This window comes from Podarcis filfolensis (assembly GCF_964270895.1).
Source record: "Podarcis filfolensis genome assembly, chromosome: 8".
NCBI classification, from domain to species: domain Eukaryota; kingdom Metazoa; phylum Chordata; class Lepidosauria; order Squamata; family Lacertidae; genus Podarcis; species Podarcis filfolensis.
Window position 1 is genome coordinate 50,395,967 of NC_139611.1, and position 25,213 is coordinate 50,421,179.

General features: G+C 44.8%; 1 protein-coding gene across 5 annotated transcripts in view; it reads right to left on the bottom strand.

Moving 5' to 3' along the window:
- The window catches only part of ESRP2 (epithelial splicing regulatory protein 2), a 53,951-nt gene that overhangs the window by 21,133 nt on the left and 7,605 nt on the right, over positions 1-25,213 (bottom strand). For all 5 annotated transcript variants that reach the window (XM_083624890.1, XM_083624892.1, XM_083624891.1 and 2 more), the window contains 5 exons: positions 5,893-6,006; positions 4,620-4,734; positions 3,611-3,709; positions 3,414-3,474; positions 459-569 (listed from right to left, as the gene is read on the bottom strand). In XM_083624890.1, the coding sequence (XP_083481016.1) occupies positions 459-569; positions 3,414-3,474; positions 3,611-3,709; positions 4,620-4,734; positions 5,893-6,006 (500 nt within the window). The remainder of the gene's footprint in view (positions 1-458; positions 570-3,413; positions 3,475-3,610; positions 3,710-4,619; positions 4,735-5,892; positions 6,007-25,213) is intronic.

Here is a 25,213-nt window from a genome sequence, read left to right on the forward strand (position 1 = left end):
GATCTGACTCTTAGCTTGGTACTTCAAGCTACATTCCCAACCTTGCAAAAGTCAGACACCGCCCCCCCTTCTGTCCCCCATCAAAGCAAGCCAGAAGCAACATCACTATTCAAGAACACATTCCAGCAGGGGAAAGCACTTGTGAAAGGTGCAGAGCTTGGCACAGGTCTGTGGAGAGCAGGGAGTGCCCTGAGGGTCAGCCAGAGCCCCCTGGCCAGAGGTTGTCCATCGTTTGGGACTTGAGTAGACAACTAAGGCTGCAACCCTAAGGGCCCTTATCAGCTGGGGCCTATTTGTATCTTGACTTCTCAAGTCATATGGGCTGACAGCCTAAAAGCCTCTTTCTCTCCCAAGTGCTTGGAATCCTTCAGCAGGAAAATGTAACACACATACGAATTTGTAGCAATGAAGTCAAATAGCACTGCATCCTGAACAGGGAACTTTACAGCAGATCTTACTTGGCAATATTAAGGCCTTTGAAAAACCGAGCAATGTCCTGGTCGGAAGACTGCCAAGGGAGCCCTCTGGCACGTATTACTGTTTCGCTGTCCACTGCTTCTGATTTACTACTGTGGAAAAGAAAAAGGAGGACGTTTGAGATCAGCAACTGATCCAAGCACTCCACAATTCTTTTTAAACTATGCTGCAAGCAACCATGTAATAAGCACACCAGTGTTGAGTTCTTTCTACAAAACATATTATGCTATTTGGCAATTCCAGTGTGCACAACTTCAGCCACTGGAGTGGGAGCCTCAACCCCTTTCACAATGGAGGCCAGGAGCCAAAGAACTACGCAATGAGTTCTGTGCAACCCTAGCATCTGTGTGCTTGCGTTTCTTGAACAATAACACATCCTGCTAACTCAGGTGTCCACATAGTTTTAAATGTGAGAGAGCTTGTGATATGGGATGGGAGAATTCGGATATTCAAGGAGGGGGAAGTGCAAACCATTCCACTGGATGAAAATAGCTCTTTGGATCCCAGCCAGGATGTGAAATGAAACATGAGCTTGAGCTTGCAGGAAGCGAAAGACACCGCTCCAAGATAGTGCATTCAAAGCAAAACATAGGTGCACACTGGACTGGCAAGGCTATTGCGATTGCTCTTTCCTGCACAGCCAAAACATTTAGAGGCTACCCCTGGTGTAGATAGCACTGAGCTAGAAGAACGATTTGATTCAGTATAAGGAGGCAGCTTGAGTCCCTGCTTTGAGCAATGGAAAATGGATGCCATTCAAGACACACTGCCACCTCCCAAATAAAGGACAAATTTCGCCATTTCACTATCACATTTTTAACAACAACAAAAAAAGATACTGCTTTTCTGCTTAAAGATTAAACAGCACATACAATAAAAGAACCCCCTTAGTAACTGTGATGCAGCACAGAATATATAACACATCTAAGAAAAAAAGAGAATCCAGATTATCCAATACAATAAAAGAAAAACAGCACACTATCAGAAATCAAACCAGCCAAAAGATTTGACAAGCTGCAGGAAGCCCCTTGTTGTCCATCTGCCTGTGTCCATCTGTAAATTTGCTTGTGGCTTTTTTCTCTCCCTTCCCCTGCTTGCCATATTAGCTTATTTGCGTGTTTTTAATTTAAAGCAATCCAATCACACCCTTCTCCATCTCTTAAGGACCCAGCAAAACAACCACACATCCTGTGGCCCAGGAAATGGGACTGAAGAAAGGCTGGGGAAGGGGAAATTCTCAAGCTCCTGCTGAAGCAAGTTGTCAGTCAGCTGGCCTAGATGCCAACTGCCCATTCACTAATACAGCAGATTACACACTCCTGACGATTTCATTTCAGCCTGACAAATGCACACTCAGTCAGAGACACACTAAGAGTGAAGAGCAAAGTGTGCAAATGCCCGCTGAGAAGGTTGGCTCAAGAGAGGTGGCAGCCCTTGACTCGAGGCAGCCTGCAAGGCAGGAGACTTCCAAGAAGCTCAGAAAGAGCACCAAGATAAACAGAGTTGTCCCTTCATGTAGTCATCTCTTTCTCTCTCTCTCTCTCTGGTGGCAGCACAAGTGCAAAGACCAAGCATGCACCAAACCTTCCCACACAATTTGAGGCAGCCTGCCTTTCATTGCTTACATTACGTCCAACTGCAGTTTGCAATACAGTTCTACAGTATAACTGCTCCTTTCCCCCATCCCTTTGGACTGAAAGAAAAGAATATAGGATATTCTGTGAGAAAAACCTTACGAGGGGCTGATTAACTTTTAATGCAACAGGCAAAAATGGGTAAAGGTATCTAAAGGTCCGATTGCAACGGTGTAACGATCGGTGTCTAGGTGCTTTAATTATTTTGGTATTATTGCATCCAAGCTGCTGGAGGGTCAAAGGCCACATCTGCATCAACGTATAGGTTTCTTAGATGCATGGGAAAAAATGGGGAACATGTTCTGGATTCATGCCAAACATTTTACTGTGGCCCACTGGGATTCCATGTCTTATGAGGAATAAGTTGTATCAGCAACATGGACAAATTCTTCTCATAACAAGTTTGGTGTTTAAAGAAAACACCACTAAAATAATGGATCAAACTCTTTTATGTGCTTGTGGAAAAAAGAAACAAGCAATTATATTTGGAAGACTTATGAAGGCTCCCCTTCAACCCCACCGCCTCAAATACATACCTGTGATATACTGGAATAAAGAGTGCATATGTGTGTGTGTGTGTGTGTGTGTGTGTGTGTGTGTGTGTGTGCAAGTTTGGAAAAGGCTGTGGCCCTCCACAGGTTGTTGGGATTCTCAACTATCATCAGCCTCAGCTGATGGGATGATGGGAATTATATAATCCAGAACTTATAGGTAGCCCACTGATTATGTTCGTATTAGCAAAAATGAGCTTCCTGAAAGATTTAGGCTGGCTCTTTTTTTTAAAGCAAGCGTTTAATTTAGTCAAGATTTATATATTACATTTGGTTATACCCACTGCAATTTCTGATGCAAACACTGGGAATTTTTCTTTTGTTTAAACTTGAGCACACTAACCACTTTGGGAAAACTCATATATGAATACTAAAATGAGCAAAAACAGAAGTGCCCAACTTGTTTTAGATTTATCTACATGTTTGCACCACCTTGACCCATTCTCTCCCTGCCCCACCAACAAAGAAACTCTCCCTAGAATCAGAAGGTCTAGAAATCAAAAGAAAACCAGATTCATGGGATGCACCAGGTATGGGGAAGCTTTGGCACTCCAGAAGTAGTTGGACTGCAACTCCCATCATCCCTGGCTATGGGCCATGCTTATGGGGGCTGATGGGAGTTGTAGCTCAGCAACATATAGAGGGCCAATGGTTCCTCACACCAGGGTGACAGAATCATCTTGGGGACAGAGATGTTTGCACCCCCCTCCCAATCATGGACCCATTGCTGCACTGTGAAGCTACTACTTACCAGGGTCCAGTTTCATACTTGTATTTCACAGTTTCTGGGACAGTGAACCTGTGATCTGCAACTGATCAAAACACATTAAAAAATACTTTATTTTTCAAATGGAAATGCACACAGAAGATTGAAGAGAGAAAAACTGGCATTTGTCAGCCATGATGGAAAAGTGCCCACATTCAGCAGAAGCAATTGTTTCCACTTACCACATGTATCCGGCAGCATGCTGAAAATAATGGCCACCATGGCTTTCACTTGCCACACTCCAAAATCTTCCTCTGCTTCGTTAATCCTAAAGCCTATATCTAGACAGCATGTTCAGGAAAACAGGGCAAAGGGTTTCACGAGCTACAAGGACACACAATTATGGCAGTGAATACACCATAGGCTGATTAATATTGATTCTGTTTGTCAAGACAGCAGGCTGCCATTATGAAGAGTTCTATCAGAAAAATGATGATCCGACCGCAATTGATAAATGCACAAGTGCATAGTAAGAAACATCAGCAGAATATATGGCTATGGTCTCCATGAAGTAAAGGCTACACACAATTACTAGTGCTTTTCCCCCAGGGGGTACTCAAGGGTACACAGTACCACCACCTCTCTCTTTTTGGTTGAAATGTGTGGCAATTACTGTAACAACTTCATGGTGAGTACCGACACCTATTTTTCTAGAAAAAAGCACTAGACGTGATATCTTCAGCTACATGGGCTGTTGTTATTTCACTACAGTGATAGAGCAGGGATTGAACTACAGCTCCGGATATCACGGCCAATGATCAAAGATCTTGGACTACAGATCCCATCCATGCTAGGGTGAATGCTATGTTTTCTAGAACAAGGATGGCCCACACCTGCATTCTGCAGGGTGGATTATTCTTGGGACAGTGATCTAGGAACCTGATGTGTATTATGCCACATAAACTACCCCAACTCTACAGTACCATTGGTGCAACCTAGCAGGAAAAGGGTAGATGGGTCACATGTGCTGAGTCACAGCTAGGGCATTACAGGCAAACCCTAAAGAGAGTGTGGCATTGTGGTGTAAGCTCAGCTCTTTCTTAAAACTAAAAAAGAAAGAAAAAAGTTTTCCTTTTCCTTAAAAGTGGGGAGAAGAAATCACCCCACTGGATTAAAAGTTGGTAGGGCCACTGGGACCTGTATCAACACAAAGAGCCAATCCAGCTTTAGAAGGAGCAAGAGAAAGGATACATTCTGCCATAGACTGGATAGTTTGGTCTTTCACGGGGGCCACATTAGGGTAGCAGTCATGAAACTCTTTGCGCAGATCATAAAATGAATAAAAGCAGTCAGACAGTAGGAGATTCTGTGATGGAGAAAAACAACAACACATATGGAGCATTAGAAAGCCTCCTTCATGTCCTACACGGATGCAGGTCTTTAGTTTTCTCCAATAGTAGAAGACAAACACAAAGGCATTATTATAACTATAATTAATATTGTTACAAAACCTCATGCAGATCTACATAGATGCAGATCCTTAGCTTTCTCCAACTAAGGTCAAATCCACACCATATATTTCATGCACACTGCTTCGCCCAAAGAATCCTGAGAACTGTAGTTCGCCCCTCACAGAGCTACAGTTCCCAGCACCCTTATACTACTGGAGGAAGCCATGGCAGTGGAGGAGAGAGGCACTCTCTGTTCATAATTAGTGACAGCTTTAGGATGTTACAGTAGTACCTTGGTTTAAGAACTTAATTCGTTCTGGAGGTCCGTTCTTAACCTGAAACTGTTCTTAACTTGTGGTACCACTTTAGCTAACGGGGCCTCCCGCTGCTGCCGTGTGATTTCTGTTCTCATCCTGAAGCAAAATTCTTAACCCAAGGTACTATTTCTGGGTTAGCGGAGTCTGTAACCTGAAGCATCTGTAACTCGAGGTACCACTGTATACCAAACTGATTTGTTCTGAACTCCCTGCTCCCCTGTTCTTCTCCAGCAAGGAAGAGATTGGAAGCTTTTGTTTCTAATTTTGTTATCCACACTTTAGTGCTATGTCAAAGCCCTGTACTGTGGTTTATCTCAACCGAAACAAGCCAGCTTCAATAAATCAGTTTGAAATTGACTTGTTTCCAACAAACAGTATTTGGGATTAACAGGTTTAGGGTTTTGGAAATGTAAATTGTGGTAAATAAAATCTCTTCCTTTTAGACATGCTAGATAGTGGGGGGGGGGAGAGTGTGGGAGCCCAGCGGAAAGCAGGTCCCATTCCCATCATGATAACATCCAAACCTAATCATTGTGAAACTTCTGTGTCTCTTACAAGTTGCAAAAGCATTTTGTCTCAGGCAGCAAGATGATTTGGGTCAGTGCTGTGCATCTTTCACAAGTTCCACTCACATTTGGAGACTATACAATCTGCCATGGTGATGGCGAAGGGGTTGTACTTTTCAGACCTACTCTGACCATCCCTGGCTGCATTCATGTTTTCCAGGCTACTGCTAGGATCCTGCTAGCCACGTACCTTTTTTGAGGCCTCTGGATGAAGGACCTGCCGAATGAGGAGCTGGCCATCTGTGCAGAATGTGTAAGTGTTTCTTCCCAGAGCCTTTAGATCACTGGATACAAGTTGGCTGAACTAGAAAAAGCAAACAGTTGTATTCAGATTTGCAAGTTTCCAACTCAGTCCCTCTTCTCGCCATTTAAAATACTAGTCACCAAATGAGCGAGTTTGAAACATGACCCAATGGAATGCTTCTGCAAAAATGTCTGAAAGGCCCAGCCCATTCTGGGAAATGCAGTCGGGAGAGGCTTGGGAAATGTGAGGGTTCCCAGAGAGGAGATTGTGGCTGCTGTGGTCTTTCCCTGGTCCTCCTCCTCCTCCTGTGCTGCTCTGAGTCAAGCCACGGTTTGGCTTAGCTTATCCTCCCAACTTGGTCCATGGTTTGAGGATCAGGGGAGGAACACAGCACATGTGATCAATTCTCTGGGAAGCTGCATGTTTGTGTTAAGCCATGATTTGGTCCAGTGTGATGTGCAAAACCAGGCACTGAGTGCCTGGATGAAAGGTAACTCAGACTTCTTTAAAAAATAATAATACAATAAATATAAAGTAAAATGAGGATCAGAGCAGAGCAATCCAGTCAAACTGGGAGCAGGAAAGTTTTGGTTTCACATATTATTCTATCCCTGATTAAACACATGCACCAATTTGGCAATAGCTCAGTAATTATGTGCATCTGCCATTCAAGGGTGCCAACCACAGCCTTTTAAAAAACAAGAGAGTGTATGCCAGTGCAAGATCAGTGCTGTTTTAGCAAAAGCTACCAAACAGTTAACACTGATTAACAAGTTTCTGTTAACCAATTTGATAAGGAGAGAAAGTTAAGCAAACAATGGTCAGCAACTCAATAAAGGAGCAGATGAGGCAAAGGAGAGCAGAAGACCCAAGTGCTTAGTCCAAGACTGCATATACAACATACATTTAAAGCACCAGACTCTTCACCCGCCCCCAACAAGAATCCTGGGCACTGTAGTTTAAGGGAACTGTAGCTATGTGAGGGAGTAAACTACAATTCCCAAGATTATTTGGCGGAAGTCACGTATGGTGTTTTCACAACCCTATACATCTTTTCACAGCAGGCTGAGGCCAGATTGGAATCAGGGGCTTCCCAGTTGCTGATCTCTTTAAAACAACAAAGGATTGTCACTCCTTCCTGCAATAATATTTTTTGCAGCTATCAGACAGTGCTAATAAGCCCCAGCACAACCAGAAACCCACCAGTCTCAAGAAGTCTGCAAAGAAACAAAAAAACACAACAGCCTTTTACCATCAGAAACAGTATTTTCCACCTGTTCTCCCTCCCTTCAAGGTTCACTCATAGAGCCCAATGATGCAAAACAGTATGCACCGAAAAAAACCCATTTTCGGGGCTTGTGCCAGTTTCATAACTAAATCCCAAGACACACTTCTATTCTTTATTCTCATTAACATGAAATTTCAGAAGTCTGTACATTTTGGAGTTCAGAGGCCTCCCTTGTTAAAGAGCGTGGAGTTCAGCAGCCTCAGAGAAACTGTCTTGATGCCAACATTTAAACAAATGCAGTTGGAGCTCTGAGACCCCTCCCCCTGAGTCTGTTTTTTAGGAGTGTAGCTGTGCCCAAGGTGTGTTTGATTACAGGAATTACAGCAAAAACAAGCTTTTGACTCAGTCAGATCCATTGTCCAAAGCACCAGATCTGAAGTCTCTTGCAGGTGACTCAGGTTAGAGGGAATCCAAACACAGTATGTATCTGAACACATTTGGTAAACAGTAACAGTTAGTTCATTAGCATCTCAATAATAGGGGACTGAGGTCAATACATGAATATATTTGTTAAAAACAGAGTGATCCAGAGCAGAGGCTTTCTATGGGGAGACAGAATCTTCCCCGCATGTCTTGAAAACCCGTAGCCCGCCATTCCACTCAAGCAGCCCTCAAGGTAAAATCTCAGGTTGCTTACATTGTTGTTTAATATATGGTTGCTTTGCGCAGCAACCTGAAAATTGCCCTGATTACTGATGTCTTGGGGAGATTAACATGCAGTTCAGTTCCTTCTCCACTGGCCTCTGCCAATGTCTAGAGGGCTGATCTCCACCCAGACAGGTTGGGGAGCTATCACCAGTGGCGGCAACAGAAAGCTCTGAAACAGAGCATTTTGGAGTGGGATGTCAGACATTGTGGATCAGTGGGATCCAGAGTCTTATGGGGTAGTACATGTGACTAATCCTAGTTTTATTCTCACAACAACCCTTTGAGGGAGGTTAGGCTGAGAGATCCTGACTGGCCCACCATCACCCAGCAGGCTTGACAGCAGAGTGAAGATTTGAACCTGTACAACACATGGGTACTTGGCATCAAGTCTGATTGATGGTTCCTTTAGCTCAGTGGTTTAGAGTGTGGTACTGATAACACCAAGGTTGCAGGTTTGATCGCCATATGGGAAAGCAGCATATTCCTGCATTGCAGGAGGTTGGACTAGATGTGTCAGTGTGTCTTCCAACTTTACAATTCTATGATTCAAGAGTCATATTCTACTAAGCCCAGTCCTCGCTGGATTGACTGTTGGCAACACTTGGGGGTCTCAGAAGTCTTTCCCAGCCCCCCCTCTCTCTGCATGCCAGAGTCTGAACCTGGGATTTCTGCATCATAATCGACAATGATATTGCTATCCTGGCTCATAAACAGAACCAATAATAAAGTTGCAGTGCTAAGCATGAATCATGAAGTAACAAGAGAAAAATTATTGTAAAGGGCTTTGTTTTAAAAGTTTAGCTGCCCCCGCCAGCTCCTATAATACATTTTACCTACAGTGAATATTTGGGCCAAGAAGGGGAAAACTGATTGAGCAGCAGATTTAGAAACTGGTTGGACAGGATTCTGGCTATTTATCTGGCAGCAGAGAGAAAAGTGGCTCAGCAAGTTTAGTCAGTTGCATGTTGGCCAAATGCCAGCATCTGTCTGCTCTCTTTTCCTCAAGACAACTCCAAGCTTGACAGCATATAACCCCTACTCCCTTTGTGCGACCACAACCTGCTTTACATTAAGTGAGATGGTTGGTTGGTTTGGCTCAGTATTGTCTGTCCTGATTGGCAGTGGCTCTCCTGAGTTTCACAGGCAGGGGACATTCTCAGCTAGTCCACCACTCTAACCACTAGGCTACACTGGTTTCTCAACACTCTGTTGGCTCAACACTCCTATTTCTAGGTATAGTAGTAACCTCCAGGGGCAGTGTAACACAGCCATAACTCTGGCTTGACACTCCATCAATGTGTTAGCACAAACCATGGTTTCAAACCTGCTTCAGAACTATGGCCCTCAGCTAGCTGGGCATAATTCATAGGTTATCAATTCAGGCATCATGGTTTAGCATCCCTTATCAAATGGAGAGCACAGTATCTGAATGGAGTCTTTGATCACATCCATAAAGGGGGTAAAGGGGACCCCTGACCATTAGGTCCAGTCATGACCGACTCTGGGGTTGTGGTGCTCATCTCACTTTATTGGCCGAGGGAGCCGGCGTACAGCTTCCGGGTCATGTGGCCAGCATGACTAAGCTGCTTCTGGCGAACCAGAGCAGCGCACGGAAACGCCGTTTACCTTCCCGCCGGAGGGGTACCTATTTATCTACTTGCACTTTGACGTGCTTTCGAACTGCTAGGTTGGCAGGAGCAGGGACCGAATAAGGGGAGCTCACCCCGTCGCGGGGATTCGAACCACCGAACTTCTGATCGGCAAGTCCTAGGCTCTGTGGTTTAACCCACAGCACCACCTGCGTCCCATCCGTACCAGGCCTTTAAAGCACATGGTTTCTTCCAAAGAATCCTGGAAACAGTAGTTTGTTAAGGCCGCAGAGAACTGTAGCTCTGTAAAGAATTAACTACAATCCCCCAGGTTTCAGGATGAAGGGTGGGGAGCCAGGAGCTTCAAATGTATGGCATGGGTGTTGTTTCATGGCACTGGTGCAAACTCCAGAGAATCCTGGGTGCATGGGCACCCAGAAAATTCTCACTGTGGGTGCCCGGCCTCCGTCTGCTGCCCACGGCCTTAACTCTGCCACCATGGTGGCGACTGGGCTGAGGCCTCCGCCTCTGGGCCTCTGTTGGGCTCTACTGTGGATGTGCACCCATGCTCTGCCACCCCCATTGCGGCAGCACAGAAGTGGTGCTAGAGAGCAGCGGCAGTGTGCATGCTCAAAATGTGATGTTGTGGTGTCACACCACACACTGCTGGGCACACACAGGCTGGGGCCCAAATCATTGCCTTTGTTTCATGGCCTCCCTCTTAAAAATCTAACAGCTTGTTTTCTGCTAAATCTGGTGTTGCTGCAGTCTCCAATTTGGCCTCACCAAGAGCAAGCTTGTGCCCACGAAATACTGCTGAAGAGAGATGAGTTTTTTGGATTACAAACGCACCTGCAGGCATAATAAAAGCAAAGAAACTTTCTGAAACAGAAAGGCCCCCCCCACCTGCCAGTGGGGTTTTGCTTTTCATTCGTCTGTTAACTGTTATTCCACATGACTGAAAATGGGATCACTGTGACCTTGTGCTAAAAAGCTGCCACACGCAACAAATGCAATCCATCAAGCTGTAGCTAATTTCTTTCTGCTTCTGGCAATACACACACACACACACACACAAAAGCTATGGTGGCTGGACGCTAGATCTCTTGCCCATGTAAAACATTCATGATCTCAAAGCCCAAGTTTGCACCTCCCAAAGCTGGGGTGCAGAAAAACCCGCACGCAAATCCAGTGGTGGCTGGTACCCATTGAGCCTGATAGGGCAGGGAGGCAAATGATGGGCAGAGCCAAAGAAATCCTAGATCTGATGAGTCCTACAAAGGCAGCACTGCAGAAATGAGAATAAAGCCACCCCTTTGACAGATTGTAAGTAAGAAGGCAGGCAGGCAGACAGGCAGCTGGCTGAGAGTGGTGGGGCAGTGCCCCATTTGCCCTAATGGAGCAGACTCGTCTGTGCAAATCCCTCTTGGTCACCCTACACACACTGAGAGCAAACACATTATCCAAGCATGCAACCAATACAGTGCCAACCAAACACGACAGAAAAGTCTCAATAGGCTTCAGTTTGCATAAGTAGGAAGACAATAAACAACTCTTTGGTGGGGAGGGAATGGAATGGGCATCTCCCAAAGACAAGAATACAAACAAAATAAGTACAGAGACATAGTAAGGAGAGGGACTATAGCATATTTATCTTATTAATATGTATATGCTGCTCTTGCTCCCAAAGGAGCCCAGGGCGGCAAACTTACCAACAATTAAAACTTCTAAATGAAGTTTTTAAAAACCTTCCAAAAACAGATCAAAAGGTTAAAACATACACTCACAGATAATAATTTCAGGGTTGTACTTAACAGGAATACGTTCTTGGACCACAACATTCATCATCCCTGGCCAGTTGGCCATCCTAGGTGGAACAGATGGGAGTTGGAGTCCAACTACCACTGGAGGGCCTCAGGATCCCCACCCATGATCTACCATGGCCTTTCCCAACCTGGTGCCCTCCAGGTGTTTTGGACTATAATTCCCATCAGCCCTAGCAACTACAGCTACTTGTAGCCTCCAAACACCTGCAGGGCTCCAGGTAACAACAGTGGAGCAAATGATCACTTGTTGCCATTTGCAGCCCTGCACACCACACACCTGGAAGAACTAATGCTGCAGCTGCCTTGAGATGTGCTCTGTTCTTAAAAAATTCCCCATCCAACACAGCTCTCTCACTTCCCTGCCCCACCAGCTTCCACTTCATGGCCATCTTTCAGCCTGCAAACGCCTCACTAAACACTGCCTGCTAGTCTGATTACTCCTAATCAGTGGTGGCTGGCAGTACAATCATTGTACACACACGAACACACAGCATAGCTGCACTGCTGAGAGAACCAGGAAGAAGAAAAGAATACAGGTTTTGTTGGGACAGGAGCTCACGCTCAGACCACTTCCACAAACTCTGCTTCATTCATAGTTCAGGGGCATACTATAGGGGGCTTCCAGATGACCTGGTTATTAAGCATCCATCCAGTTTTTTTTTTTGTTTTAGTTTTTTTTGTTTGCAGGGAGGTTAGACAATGTTGCAGCAAGTTAAGTGTCATCTCATACTTTCCAGGATATTTTCCTGCTACTTTTCTTACTGGAAAAAGTCCTCTTCTCCCTTTTGGAGAAGAGGGTTTGTTCTGCAACACACACACACACACACACACACCTACCTCTAATTGCACAACCTAAATTTACTGGGTGTGTGACTGAATCCCATCTAAAGAGCAACAGCATCCTGGAAGTCCTGTAACAGAGCCTTCCCCAACTGAAGTCAACTAGCAACTCCCAGCAGCCCCAAATGCACAGGAACAATTAAGGGTTGTGGATAAACAGCATATGTCATGGGGGGGGCATAAGCTAGCCCCCTTTGCATTAGGGGAAAGTGTAAAAATATTTTTTTCATGAAAATCTTTAAATGCATTGTGTTAAGAAAAGTAGCAGACACAAATTTTGGAGAAACACACACCAAAATGCTAACAAAAAACTAATAATCACCAAACTGGTGTGGAAGATTTCAGGGTGGGCATAGTGTTTCACTTGTAATACGTTTGTGCCCTGTGGTTTTCTGTAAAAATCCTGCAACCTTTCACACCATAAACGCTCTCAATTTGGTTTTCTGTCCCACTTTTGTGGTTCCTCTAGATGGCAATAATGATGTGTGGACCATTCAGCATAAATACAATACTATTTAATTAACAACATGTTGGGTGTCCCCCCCCTTTATTTAATTTTTAAAATGTGGGACAAATTTGCGTAGGGGCCACACTCATCTTCTCTGTATCATTCCAATTCTAGTATTTGTGGTGCTGGAGTGAGCATTTCATTAATGACATGTTGCAGAAGGCAGCTGCAAAAACTCCCAACACACCTCCAATATGGAGGGGCCCTAAGGCATCCTCTCTTTGCATTACTGATCCCATCAGATTCAGAGCCCTCTCTGTGGTTGCATTAAAGGGGGTGGGAAAAGAGAAGAGACGCCTTAGGTATCTCTTGGATGACAACAAGTGCAGCCTCAACTCTTACCTAAGCTTAGTTAGTTGTAGACAGCGAACTACGATAACTGTTTCCAAAGCTATTCTTAAAAAGCAACACTGGTTAAGAAGAATTCACACATGCACACAGATAGACTGAGTCAGTAAAAAAAAAAACCAACCATGGTGGGCATTGCAGTGTTAGTGTTTAGTTTTCCTCTTGCCTTCTCTCTCTCTTTCTCTCCCCCCATTCCAAGGACAAGCTTTCCTAAGCAACATGATCTTTAGCACTTGCTCTATTGATTGCAAAGCATGGTCCCGTTGTATTTACCCAACACTCTTTCACTGTTTGTACTGCACAGCTGGACCAATCAGGAGGAAGGCTAAACAATAGCTGCAGAGCTGGGGGAAACCGTGCACACCAGCCTTCCTGGTGCTTTGGGCTACAACTCCCACCAGCAGGGGCAAGGCTGGTGTACGCATACTTCTTTAAAAAAAATCCACATCAGATATCAAGTATGCTCCCCCCCCCATGGCATGCGTGGTGCTAACTTTAGAATAAAGAGCACTTTTTCTGCAGACTCATCTCAACATATCCGAAACCTCCACCTGGTTTTCAGTTTCTGCACATTTATTATGCACATGGATGCATCAATGCTGTCACCTAGGCCTTGGCACAAGTAAATGCAAAATGCAGAAAGCAGGGGAGGGGAAAATAATGCTACTTTTAAGGCAAAGAACAGGGTAATCCGTTTCCTGGCGAAAGCAGAAGAAGCCAGTGATGGCACATCAGACCTCAGGTGTGATCCTAGATAACTACTGCATTAGAGGAGTGCATGTGCCTCTGACACTTTAGAAGATGAAAACAAAGAGAGGTGCTTGTTTTATAGGATGTGACAGGGAAGTTGCTTGTGGTGGGATGGACAGCAAGTGGAGACCCATTTCAGGCATGAAACAGTAAAGCAGACTCTGGGATTCTATTTTAATGATCACTGATAATTGAAGTACAAAAGTACTTTTTCATGGTTAGCAATAGGGCACTGCCACTGAAAAAGTGAGATCAAGAAGTGAGTCCCTCTAGTTCAGTACCTGCACTAACTGGCAACAGCTCTCTGGGGCATGGAAGAGAACCCTTCGACCCTCTATTTGTGTTGCTGAATTGCAGTTCCCACCAGGGATGATGGAGGTTGTAGTTCAGCAGTATCTGGAGAGTCAAAGGTTCCCCAAAGGCTCTAGGGTTTCAGAATCAAGTCTTTCCCAGCCCCAACTAGAGATGTTGGGGATTGAACCTGGAATCTTTTGAATACAAAGCAGATGTTCTTCCACTGAGCTACAGCTTTTGCTCCCTTGACAGACACACAGACACAGACACACACAGACACACCATCCCCTAGCCAGGTGAATCAACATGATTCAGTAGTCCACCAAATTAAAAATGGTGCACCAGGCATTTTATTTTATGCACTCCTTCAGATTACTCTCCCATGGACAGGGTTATCACTATGGAGAAGTTGCATTGTATACTTGTTCCATACAGTACCTAGCACACAGTTAAATAATTGTTGTAGTAATAATTTTGAAATTCATTTGACTCATTAAATCATGTTACATTGCTATGTTGAAGGCCAGATAACTGAGTAAAGGCGTCTTTGTTCTCCAACTACCAATTTTAATAGCCATCCATGTGAACCCTTGCAAAGCTTAACTTCAGCACTTGCCAACCTGTTTTGACTACAATTCCCATCAAATTCAGCCAGCACAGTGACAAGACTCTGGTCTTGTCTTCTGTTCTTTTTTTTGCAGCAACAAAAATTAAGAAAGTGCCACTTCTGGAAATTTGAATCTTTTTATGGATTTTTTCAAGAGCGCACACCATTTTTGGTAATACTTCAGAAGAAAGCTGACTGGAATGAAGTGGAACTAAATAGTATGCAGACCGACCCTAGGAAAGGTAAAGGGGCAGGTAATCTTGATGCAAAAGAGAAATGGATGCTACCAAGAAAGAGGTGCAAAAAATAAATTACTACTAATATATCTGAAAACTTCTGCAGAAGAATCATAAGCACCTAAGAAAAGCTCCACTGCATCAAAACAGTAGCTCACCCAGTCCAGCCCCCTGTTCTCACAGTGACCACCCAGATGCCATAATATGAAACCTGCAAGCAGGACCCAAGCACAACAGCACTCCCCCTGTCTGTGGTTCTCACCAGCTACTGAGAGAACTGTTGGGGTTGCCTATCCCTGTCCCCATCTGAGGGTATTAAGACCTGCAGGCCATGGGGGAAATGCAGAAGACATAAAGCCCAGACCATGGAGCTTGTGCCAGCAGCTCCTGAAGTTGCCCTGAGAATATTTTGTATGATTTGTTTATCCTAATATTGTAAATAGCCTCAGGTGCCTTGGCGGAAAACTGGCATATAAGTGCAACCAAGCAAATCCGTCAGTCAAAATCCAGCACACCCATATAATTAATGCACCCTCCCTGATCTGCTACTATGAGGTGGGAGACAGAGAAAGAACCTACAGATCTTGACCTAATTCTATGCAGCCTTTGGACTTAGTTCATGCAGACTGGGGGCAGCAGAGGGAGGGAGAGCCTGGGGTAGGACCGGCCCAGGACGTTTTGCCACTACCAGTCTCAGTGGGCATCAACCACCACAGATGAACACCTGACAAGTGTTGACTGACACCCAGTTAAATCAGAGAAGGAAACAGAACCAAGCTCCATCAAACCCCAAGTCCAGTGGCATTTCAGTGCCACATGCCCTGTGGAAGAAACACTGGCTGGCTCCAAAGAAAAGGTAAACACCTGACAGGCATGTTGGTGAGGGACTGTTACTACCTCCCATCCACCACCAGACCTGCATCCTCTTCTGCAGCAAACCAAAGTTTACCCTAGCAACTCGTAGGCTTGGTTTGCACTTTAAAGGCATGCAATGTATTAACTATGCAGCTGGTGGCAAATCCCTGTGCCTTTCTGTCACTGCTTCTAAAGGGCAGGGGAACATTTCAGGCAAAAGAAAAAGGGGGTGGGGAGAGCAGGAGTGGGGAATCTTTCCCAGCCCATGTGGTCAGCATTTCCTTCTGAGCAAACCTTTCAAGGAACACATGCAAGTGGTGGGCGGGGCCAAAGGCAAAAGTGGGTGGAGCAACAAATGCACACGCTACTTTTGTATGCAGTGGTACCTCTGGTTATGAACTCAATTTGTTCCGGAGGTCCATTCTTAACCTGAAACTGTTCTTAACCTGAGGTACCACTTTAGCTAATGGGGCCTCCCACTGCTGCCGCGCTACCGCCACACGATTTCTGTTCTCAACCTGAAGCAAAGTTCTTAACCTGAGGTAATATTTCTGGGTTAGCGGAGTCTATAACCTAAAGCGTCTGTAACCCGAGGTACCACTGTAGTACTTTTACACACTCAAACACACAGGCAGGTCTCAGTCCTCCATACACTGCAGAAGAGTGGCTAAGCAGCATTTTTGTCCACACCAAATTAATTCTTCAAATTAGAAGGAATCCTGCTGAATCAGCTTTCCGGATCACTTTTTCAGATGGGGCCAAAGGTGCATATCAAAGAAAGGAAAACTCCTGCAATTAGACAGAAATACTCCCAACCTCCACCCCTGATGCATTATTGCAATAATCCCTTCTGCATTCCTCCCCCCCCCCCTTTTTAAAGTGGAATAAAATCAGGATGCTTTGCAAGGCCATATAAAGACGTAGAAAAGGGACACGCCCCTTGCCATCAAATGGCGAAGGTGGGGTGGGGGGTGGTAGAGGAAGGAGGAAAAGGCTGCAGAACAGGTTTCCCCTAAAACAAAATTGCAACCTGTTAATCAGACTGAAAGAATCTTATGGCTGTAATCTTCCCTTGTGTCCTTTCCGCCCCCTCTTTTATTTTTTTAAGTTGAAAACATGCAGCCCATTTTCTGCTGACTTCACTCGACTACAGATGTTGAGAAAAGTGATGCCTCTGTTCTTCGGCTACCAAGAGCCAACGCCTCTCACTCATCTGCAGGACTAGACATGAATGCACCAAAGTCAACCCAGGCCCTGCTCTTAAGAGCTTTCCTGAACTGTCAGTTCGTGCATGGCACTGCGCTGCATTCACCCAGAGTGCTTTACCACCACAGGTTCCCTTACAGGGCCAAATGCAAGGTGTTACTGTTTGTATATAAAGCTTGGGACCAGTTTACTTGAAGGATCACCTCATCCGACATTTGCCCATTTGATCTATGGAACCAACATAATGATCATTCTGCACCTGCAAGGAATCGATCCTTCCGTGTAGCAGCAGCGCCTACTCTCTGGAATACCCTTCCCACAGATTTTAGGCAGGCGTCTCCAGTGCTTGCTAAAAACATATTTGTTTAGGCAAACCTACTTACACATGTGATTTGCTTATGAATATTTGGTTTGAAACTGGTGATTTCACCCATCTTTTCATAAATTTTAAGTCTATTTGCTTTTAAAGTTTTATTTTATCATCAGTGTTTCCTTATGAATATTTTCTACCGTTTTATGGAAACCTCTTAGAAGTTATGGTTGATTACATGGTATATCAGTCTTGTTAAATAAATAAATAAGTTACCCCCAAAATCACATTCTCCAGATATTTTAAGGGGTTACAGCCTTCCTGGACTGCATTTTGCCTCCAGCTCCTTTCAACAGATTTTAATGTTGCATTTTTATATTGTGGCAACACACCCTGGGACCTTGTGGTAAAAGGCAGGTAAGAAGCCCAATAAAAAAAGCAAAGTAATAACAAGCCTGTCAACCAGCTGAATAATTTTAGTTTGTTAAATGACCTGCCTTCCAGCATGTTACATTTATGTATTACCAGTGCCTTTTCAGAATATCAAAGGAAACATGATGTTCCTTGCAATTTAAATGAAGAAGAGTTCCCACTAGGCATTGGAAGAAGGGACCATATTTTGAAATTTGTTTTCCCCTACTAAGAGCAAATACACCAGGAACCAAACTAGTCTGAAAGAATAAAGACAGATTCCATCTGCTGATGGAAGCATCATGCCTGCCAAAATTTCACAAATGGAAAAAGGTCCTTGTATTCTGACACATACCAAGAACCAGGACCGACCTGAGCACCCTCGAAGTTCCTCTTAAGCATTGCAGAAAACTTTCTTTTGCTCCTGTATTATTTATTATGCAGTTACTAAATTGGATACAACAGTTTCTTCTTGTAAAAACAATTCTGGCAGTAATCTAGAACAAGTGCAGCACCAAACCAACCAGCAAGATTTGCTATCTGAATTGGTGCTGAGTGTTGTTAGGAGCCTCCTGTTTCCCTTAGGGAACATTTCCAATTTCCCTGAGAAGACTGGTTGGCTGTTAAGCTAGTCTAAGAACTATAGCTCTGGGAGGGGAATAGGGGTCTCCTAACACCTCCCAGCACCCTTAAATTACAGTTCCCAGGATTCTTTGGGGGAAACCATGACTGTTTACAGTGGTATGATGCTGATTTAAATGTATAGTGCTGACAGGGCCTTATATTAGTGGTTTTCAACCCATGACACCCTGGGGTGCCTTGAATGATGTTCAGGGGTGCTGCAGGCAACACTCGTCTCTGTATCTCTTTTTTTCTTTCCCTCCCTCCTCTGATGCTGTCTTGTGTCTCTGCTGCCCAAAGGCTTGCACAGCTCTTTGTTGCAGCAGCCCTGGCTACAAGTGAATGGTGCCTCTATGGCTGGCCAGGGGGTGCTGGTTGCCAGCAGCTGAGGTAGCCTCAGAGTAAGCAAGCAAGCAAGCAAGCAAGCAAGCAAGCAAGATAGCCCAGCCAGCCAGTCCGCCAACCCTTGCTGTTGGGAATGGACAGACTGGGCAGGCAGGCAGACGTTGTGTTGGCCTTTCTTGTGCTTGCTGTGAGCAAGGCCTGCCTGGGAGCTGAGTGCCCGGTGCTGAAGGGAAGCCTTTTCACCATGCAGGCCCTGCAGCACCCGCTGCTGCCTCCCAAGGTAAGGTGCTGGTCTCACATTCACCTTTGGCCAGTCTCCATTGGGCCACTAAGACTGGGGGCATCCTCTTCCAAGGCTCCAGTGCGAAGAGGCACCTCTCTTTGGGGCGGGGTGGGGAGGAGACAGCTCAGAGACTAGGGGCAGCAGCAGGAAGGGTGTCTGAAAAAGGATTAGAGGCTGGCAGCTCTTCAGGCAAGGGGTGACATAACTAGGCTCTTGAGGCCCACAGGGGTGCTGCAGAAAGAATGGAGTTGGTCAAGGGAGCCATGGACTCAAAAAGGGTGAAAACCTCTGCCTTATATGAATGAGCATAACTGTTGTCTGGAAGTGCCCTGGGGTCAGAGTGCATTAGAATCTCCACTAGAACTCCAAGCTCAAAGAAGTGTAGTTGTCAGGGGAAATAAGACATCGATTCAAGGCTATCATGCAGGGGATGCGTGCAGAATGTATTGTCAAATACAACAACTAAGAGAGAAGACTTAGTGCTCCTCCAATTTGTTTGCAGGTATATTCTGCAACATGTCATTGATGCAATAAGAATACATTAGTAAGGGATTTATACTGCTTCCTGAATTATTATGCTTCCTGAATACTACTTCATTATTGCTGTCCAGAGAGGAATTATAGCACAACAAAAGTGGGAAGAAAACCCACCAGCGCAGCACATTCAAGAAAAAAATATATGCAGGATTTCAGCAGGAATCTACAAGGTATGAATTGACAGAAAACCAAACTATCTCAAACATATAGTATTGAAAGCGCGATCACATGTAATGGCCCCAATATCATAATTAGCACAAAACATCACAAACACACAATAAAAAGATGTCTGAATGGCCTTTGATTGGCACTTAGACATTGATTATGACACACCTCTGGCTGTGAAGCAGGGAAATATTGACCCAGCAAATATCACAAAATGTTGTGCACTTTTTCCTGCACTCTCTTGAGCAAAGAGTCATCTTTCACATACTCAAGGATAGCAGTAGCTCAGGACACAAAGCATGGAACACCATATTACAACAACAGATAACCAAACGGCAATGCATCCAACCTCATAACAGATGGAAGGAAAACATTTTAGTTCCTTGTAGGCATGACCTATATACATTTGCTTATGAAACATGCATGGTGTACACTATTAAGGAAATTGGGACTTGGATCCCCTACAACAAATGAGGGACAAAGGCCAAAAGAAAAACTGATGATGCCATTCGTGTTTCACACACTTCTTCTTGCAATCTACGAATAGAATGAGTGAGAGAGAGGAGATAAGAGAGGTGTAAAATATGCCCCCCAGGAGATCAGCCTATTCATCCAGGTTGCTTCCAAGTCAGACAAAAAGAAGCAAATATCCCTGCCAGAGGGCTTGCAGACAGAGCTATCAGTGTCTACACATGTCAAAGACCTTACCTTGTGTTTGCTGCAGCAGCTATAAGCAATTGTCCCTGTGGACTTAACCAAATACTTAGATCCATACTGAACAAGCTATGCACATGGCTTTTCAGCTATGTGAAGGTTCCCTTTGATCTTCAAGGACTCAGATTTTTTTTTTAACAAAATAAGATAATGCAAAGCTAGCCCTGCAACTCGAGAGTTTAAATCAGGACTAAGCAAAGAGAACTATCAATAAAAGTTTGAGCTAGAATAAAGACTTCTAAAGCTCACAATCACTCATATTGTGAGCATGTTATATTTGTGTACCATCAATGGGCTGTCTCCAACTATGCTTTACTCAGAGTAGACCTGTTGGAATTGATGGGCAGGACTAAGGTCAATGAATTTCAATGGGTAAACTTTGAGTAGAATGTAATTGGATACAACTTTATGTATGGGGAAAGAGCGGACTCAAGCACACCGAAACTGTTGCTGGACAACTTGTTCATTGGCCATGCTGGCTGGGGTTGATGGGAGTTTGATTACTGCTCAATAAGCAGGTTGTCTGGAATTGACCTAAGAAAGATGGACTAATGGACCAACTCAGGATCAAGGCAGCTTCCCATGCTTCAAACAGGTTGCTAATCTTCTGACTCTAAAGCAGTGCTATTTTCTATAAGAAGGTCAAGACAAAGAGAAAGAGAAAGGAAACAATGCTGTCTAGATGCCATTGGGCAAACTCCCATCAACCTCAGACAGCATGGTCAATGTTCTGAATTCATGGGCTTTGTAGATCAACAACATCTGGGTTCAGGTTAGTCAACTGCTGCTCTATATTTGCATATTTTCCAGGCATGTGTCTTTAAGGATAATTAAGGATAATTATCAAAAATGTTGGACTGAAGTGAAAAAGGATTTAGAAATATGGTCAAATTTGAAGCTATCGCTTTTAGGCCGAATTGCTGTGATAAAAATGAATGTATTGCCAAGAATGTTGTTTCTGTTTCAAACATTGCAAATTGTGGATAAAATGGATTGTTTTAAGAAGTGGCAGAGAGATATCTCTAGATTTGTCTGGCAGGGCAAGAAGCCTCGTATAAAATTTAAGATATTAACAGATGCAAAAGAAAGAGGTGGATTTGCCCTGCCAGACTTAAAACTTTATTATGAATCAGCCACTTTTTGCTGGCTGAAAGAATGGCTGCTTCTTGAAAACACTGATGTGTTGGATTTGGAAGGTTTCAATAATGTATTTGGTTGGCATGCATATTTGTGGTATGATAAGGTCAAAGCACATAAAGCGTTCAAAAACCATATTGTCAGAAAAGCACTGTTTAATGTTTGGTTAAGATACAAGGATCTGCTTGAAAATAAAACCCCAAGGTGGCTGTCAACAATGGAAGCAAAAGCTCAGAAAAAACTTACCGTATTTTTCGCTCTATAGGACGCACTTTTTCCCCTCCAAAAATGAAGGGGAAATGTGTGTGTGTCCTATGGAGCGAATGCAGGCTCCCTGGCTTCAGTGATAGCAACGCGAAGCCTCAGAAGCCTGCACTCCGGAGGCTTCGCGTTGCTTCCGCTGAAGCCAGGAGAGTCTGCTCTTTGAGGCTGGTGGTGGGGAAAGCAGCGCTTCCCCCATCGCCTGCCCCAGAGATAGGGGGGCAGCAGGAAGGCGCGCGACGCCTTCCCGCTACTCTCCAACCCGGGTTGGAGGCTGGCGGTGGGGAAAGCAGCGCTTCCCCCATCGCCAGCCCCAGAGGATGGGGGGCAGCAGGAAGGTGCGCGACGCCTTCCCGCTACTCTCCAACCCGGGTTGGAGGCTGGCGGTGGGGAAAGCAGCGCTTCCCCCATCGCCTGCCCCAGAGATTGGGGGGCAGCAGGAAGGCGCGCGACGCCTTCCCGCTACTCTCCAACCCGGCTTCGAGGCTGGCGGTGGGGAAAGCAGCGCTTCCCCCATCGCCAGCCCCAGAGGATGGGGGGCAGCAGGAAGGCGCGCGACGCCTTCCCGCTACTCTCCAACCCGGGTTGGAGGCTGGCGGTGGGAAAAGCAGCGCATCCCCCATCGCCAGCCCCAGAGGATGGGGGAATTCCCCCACCTCCCGCAAAAGCAGGCAAAAGCCGCGCGCTCTTTAAAGGGGCTCCGTGGCTTCTGCTGGCTTTTCTAGGAGGTGGGGGAATTCCCCCACCTCGCAGAAAAGCCTGCAAGAGCCGCGCAGCCTTTAAAGAGCGCGCGGCTTTTGCCTGCTTTTGCGGGAGGTGGGGGAATTCCCCCATCCTCTGGGGCTGGCGATGGGGGATGCGCTGCTTTCCCCAAGGAGGGAGAAGGGACTGACTGGCCAAGTCAATCCCTTCTCCCTCCTGCGGGCTTTTGCGGGAGATGGGGGAATTCCCCCACCTCCCGCAAAAGCAGGCAAAAGCTGTGCGCTCTTTAAATGGGCTGCGCGGCTTTGCTGGCTTTTCTAGGAGGTGGGGGAATTCCCCCACCTCGCAAGAAAGCCCACAGGAGCCGCGCAGCCTTTAAAGAGCGAGCGGCTCTTGGGGGCTTTTCCCCAAGGAGGGAGAAGGGACTGACTGGCCGTTTCAGTCCCTTCTCCCTCCTGGTCGAAAAGCCCGCAGGAGTCACGCGGGGCTCCTGTGGGCTTTTGCGGGAGGTGGGGGAATTCCGCCACCTTCCGCAAAAGCAGGGAGAAGGTCTTGGAGTAGCGCACAGGCTGCGTGCAGCCTGTCCACTGCTCCCAGAGCTGCGGGGGGGGGGATCATATTTTTTCCTTGATTTCCCCCCCTGAAAACTAGGTGCGTCCTATGGTCCAGTGCGTCCAATCGTGCGAAAAATACGGTAATATGGAGGCTAAATGGCCGAAATATTGGGAAATTTTGGAACAAGAGGGAGACAGACTAAAATTGCAGAGTTTTGAAAAATTAAAAAATAGAGTGCGAGATTGGCTCCATTATTATCAAATAATGGAGGCATATAATTCGGACAAAAAAATTGGTTTCCAGGTGGAAAAATCCAAATTGGAAACAGAACTGTTAGACTCTAAAGTTAAGAATTTGTCAAGAATGTATAACTTGCTGTTGAAATGGAATACTCAAGATGAAACGGTGAAATCTGCTATGATTAAATGGGCACAAGATGTTGGACATAATATTATGATGGCTGACTGGGAACAGTTATGGACCACTGGTATGAAATTTACGGCATGTAATGCCTTAAAAGAGAATTTAATGAAAATGATCTATAGGTGGTACATAACACCAGTCAAGCTTGCAAAAATTTACCATTTGCCTGATAATAAATGCTGGAAATGTAAGGAGACAGAAGGTACTTTCTTTCACCTTTGGTGGACATGCCCAAGGATTAAGGCTTTCTGGGAGATGATCTATAATGAAATAAAGAAGGTATTTAAATATACCTTCCTGAAGAAACCAGAGGCCTTTCTCCTGGGCATGGTTGGCCAATTGGTGACAAAGACAGAACGTTTTTTATGTATGCCACAACAGCAGCGAGAATACTTATTGCAAAGTACTGGAAGACGCAAGACCTACCCACCAGGGAAGAATGGCAGATGAAACTGATGGACTACAGGGAAATGGCGGAAATGACTGGCAGAATACGAGACCAGGGAGAAGAGTCGATGGAAGAAGATTGGAAAAAATTTAAAGTATACTTAAAAAAACACTGTAAAATTAATGAATGTTAGAAAGATGCTGGAATGGATTTATATAGTATTAGAAGAAAGGTTACAAAGAATTAAGTAAAAATGGACTGTTAATGGGTTAAAGTGTAAAATTCAAGGTTAAATTGTGTTAAGATAAATTAAGGAACAAAATTTGAGAAAGAGGGAAAGGACTTGCTGGAACAATTATGAAATAGAATACAAAAAGGGAGGCGTGAGGAAGTCAAGGAAATAAGTAAATGAAAGATAATGATATGAAAATACTGGATGTTAATGTTTTTTTTTAATGTTATTGTTTGGTTGTATTGTTTTTGGGTTTTTTCTTCTTTTCTTTTTTTCTTTTTTCGCTTTAGTGTTGTATTTTTTTTATTTTTGAAGTAGTGTAATCTTTTTATTATTACTGTCTGGTTTTTTTTTCTGTAATTGTTAAACTTCAATAAATATCTTATTAAAAAAAAGGAAACAATGCTGTCTAGATGTCATTGGGCAAACTCCCATCAACCTCAGACAGCATGGTCAATGTTCTGAATTCATGGGCTTTGTAGATTAACAACATCTGGGTTCAGGTTAGTCAACTGCTGCTCTATATTTGCATATTTTCCAGGCATGTGTCAACTCCTCATTTTGGCCTTCCTGGATATTGGGTAAAGATTCCTGCAGCAAACACCAGCAACCTGCCAGTTGCAACTAGCTCCGTCTCTACTATCCGCATTGTTTTAGCATTGTCTGATGGCTCAAGTTCAAATGATGGCCGTGGAGACCTTTAGGAGCGTGCATGTCACACTGAACCGTGGGTTACAATGTGACGCAAGCATCCCTTTGCATTTTTCAAAAGAAGCAGAGGGTGATTTTCCTGAGCGGATGACTTTCATGTAATTATGACAGCTTTTCTCAACCTAGTGTCCCTCCCAGATGTTCTGACTGCCCCTGATGGAAGTCATAATCCAAAACATCTAGAGAGCACCAGGTTGAGGGAGGCTGAATTACAGGGCAGGAATTACCTGTTGCACTTTATTGGTGACAGCCGGTAGCTTAGATGTATTTAAAAGGGCGTTCTCTTTATCCTCCAGGAATGTGCTTACCAGTGGCTGTTAGTCATGATAGCCAAACAAAACCTCCAAATTCAAGAGCAGTGTGCTCCCAAATACTAGTTGCTGGAAAGCAACAACAAGAAAGGGCTCTTCTTGATGTCCTGCTAGTGGGTATCCCAGAGGCATGAAATTGGCCACTGTAGTGTGGGAAGGAGGTTGC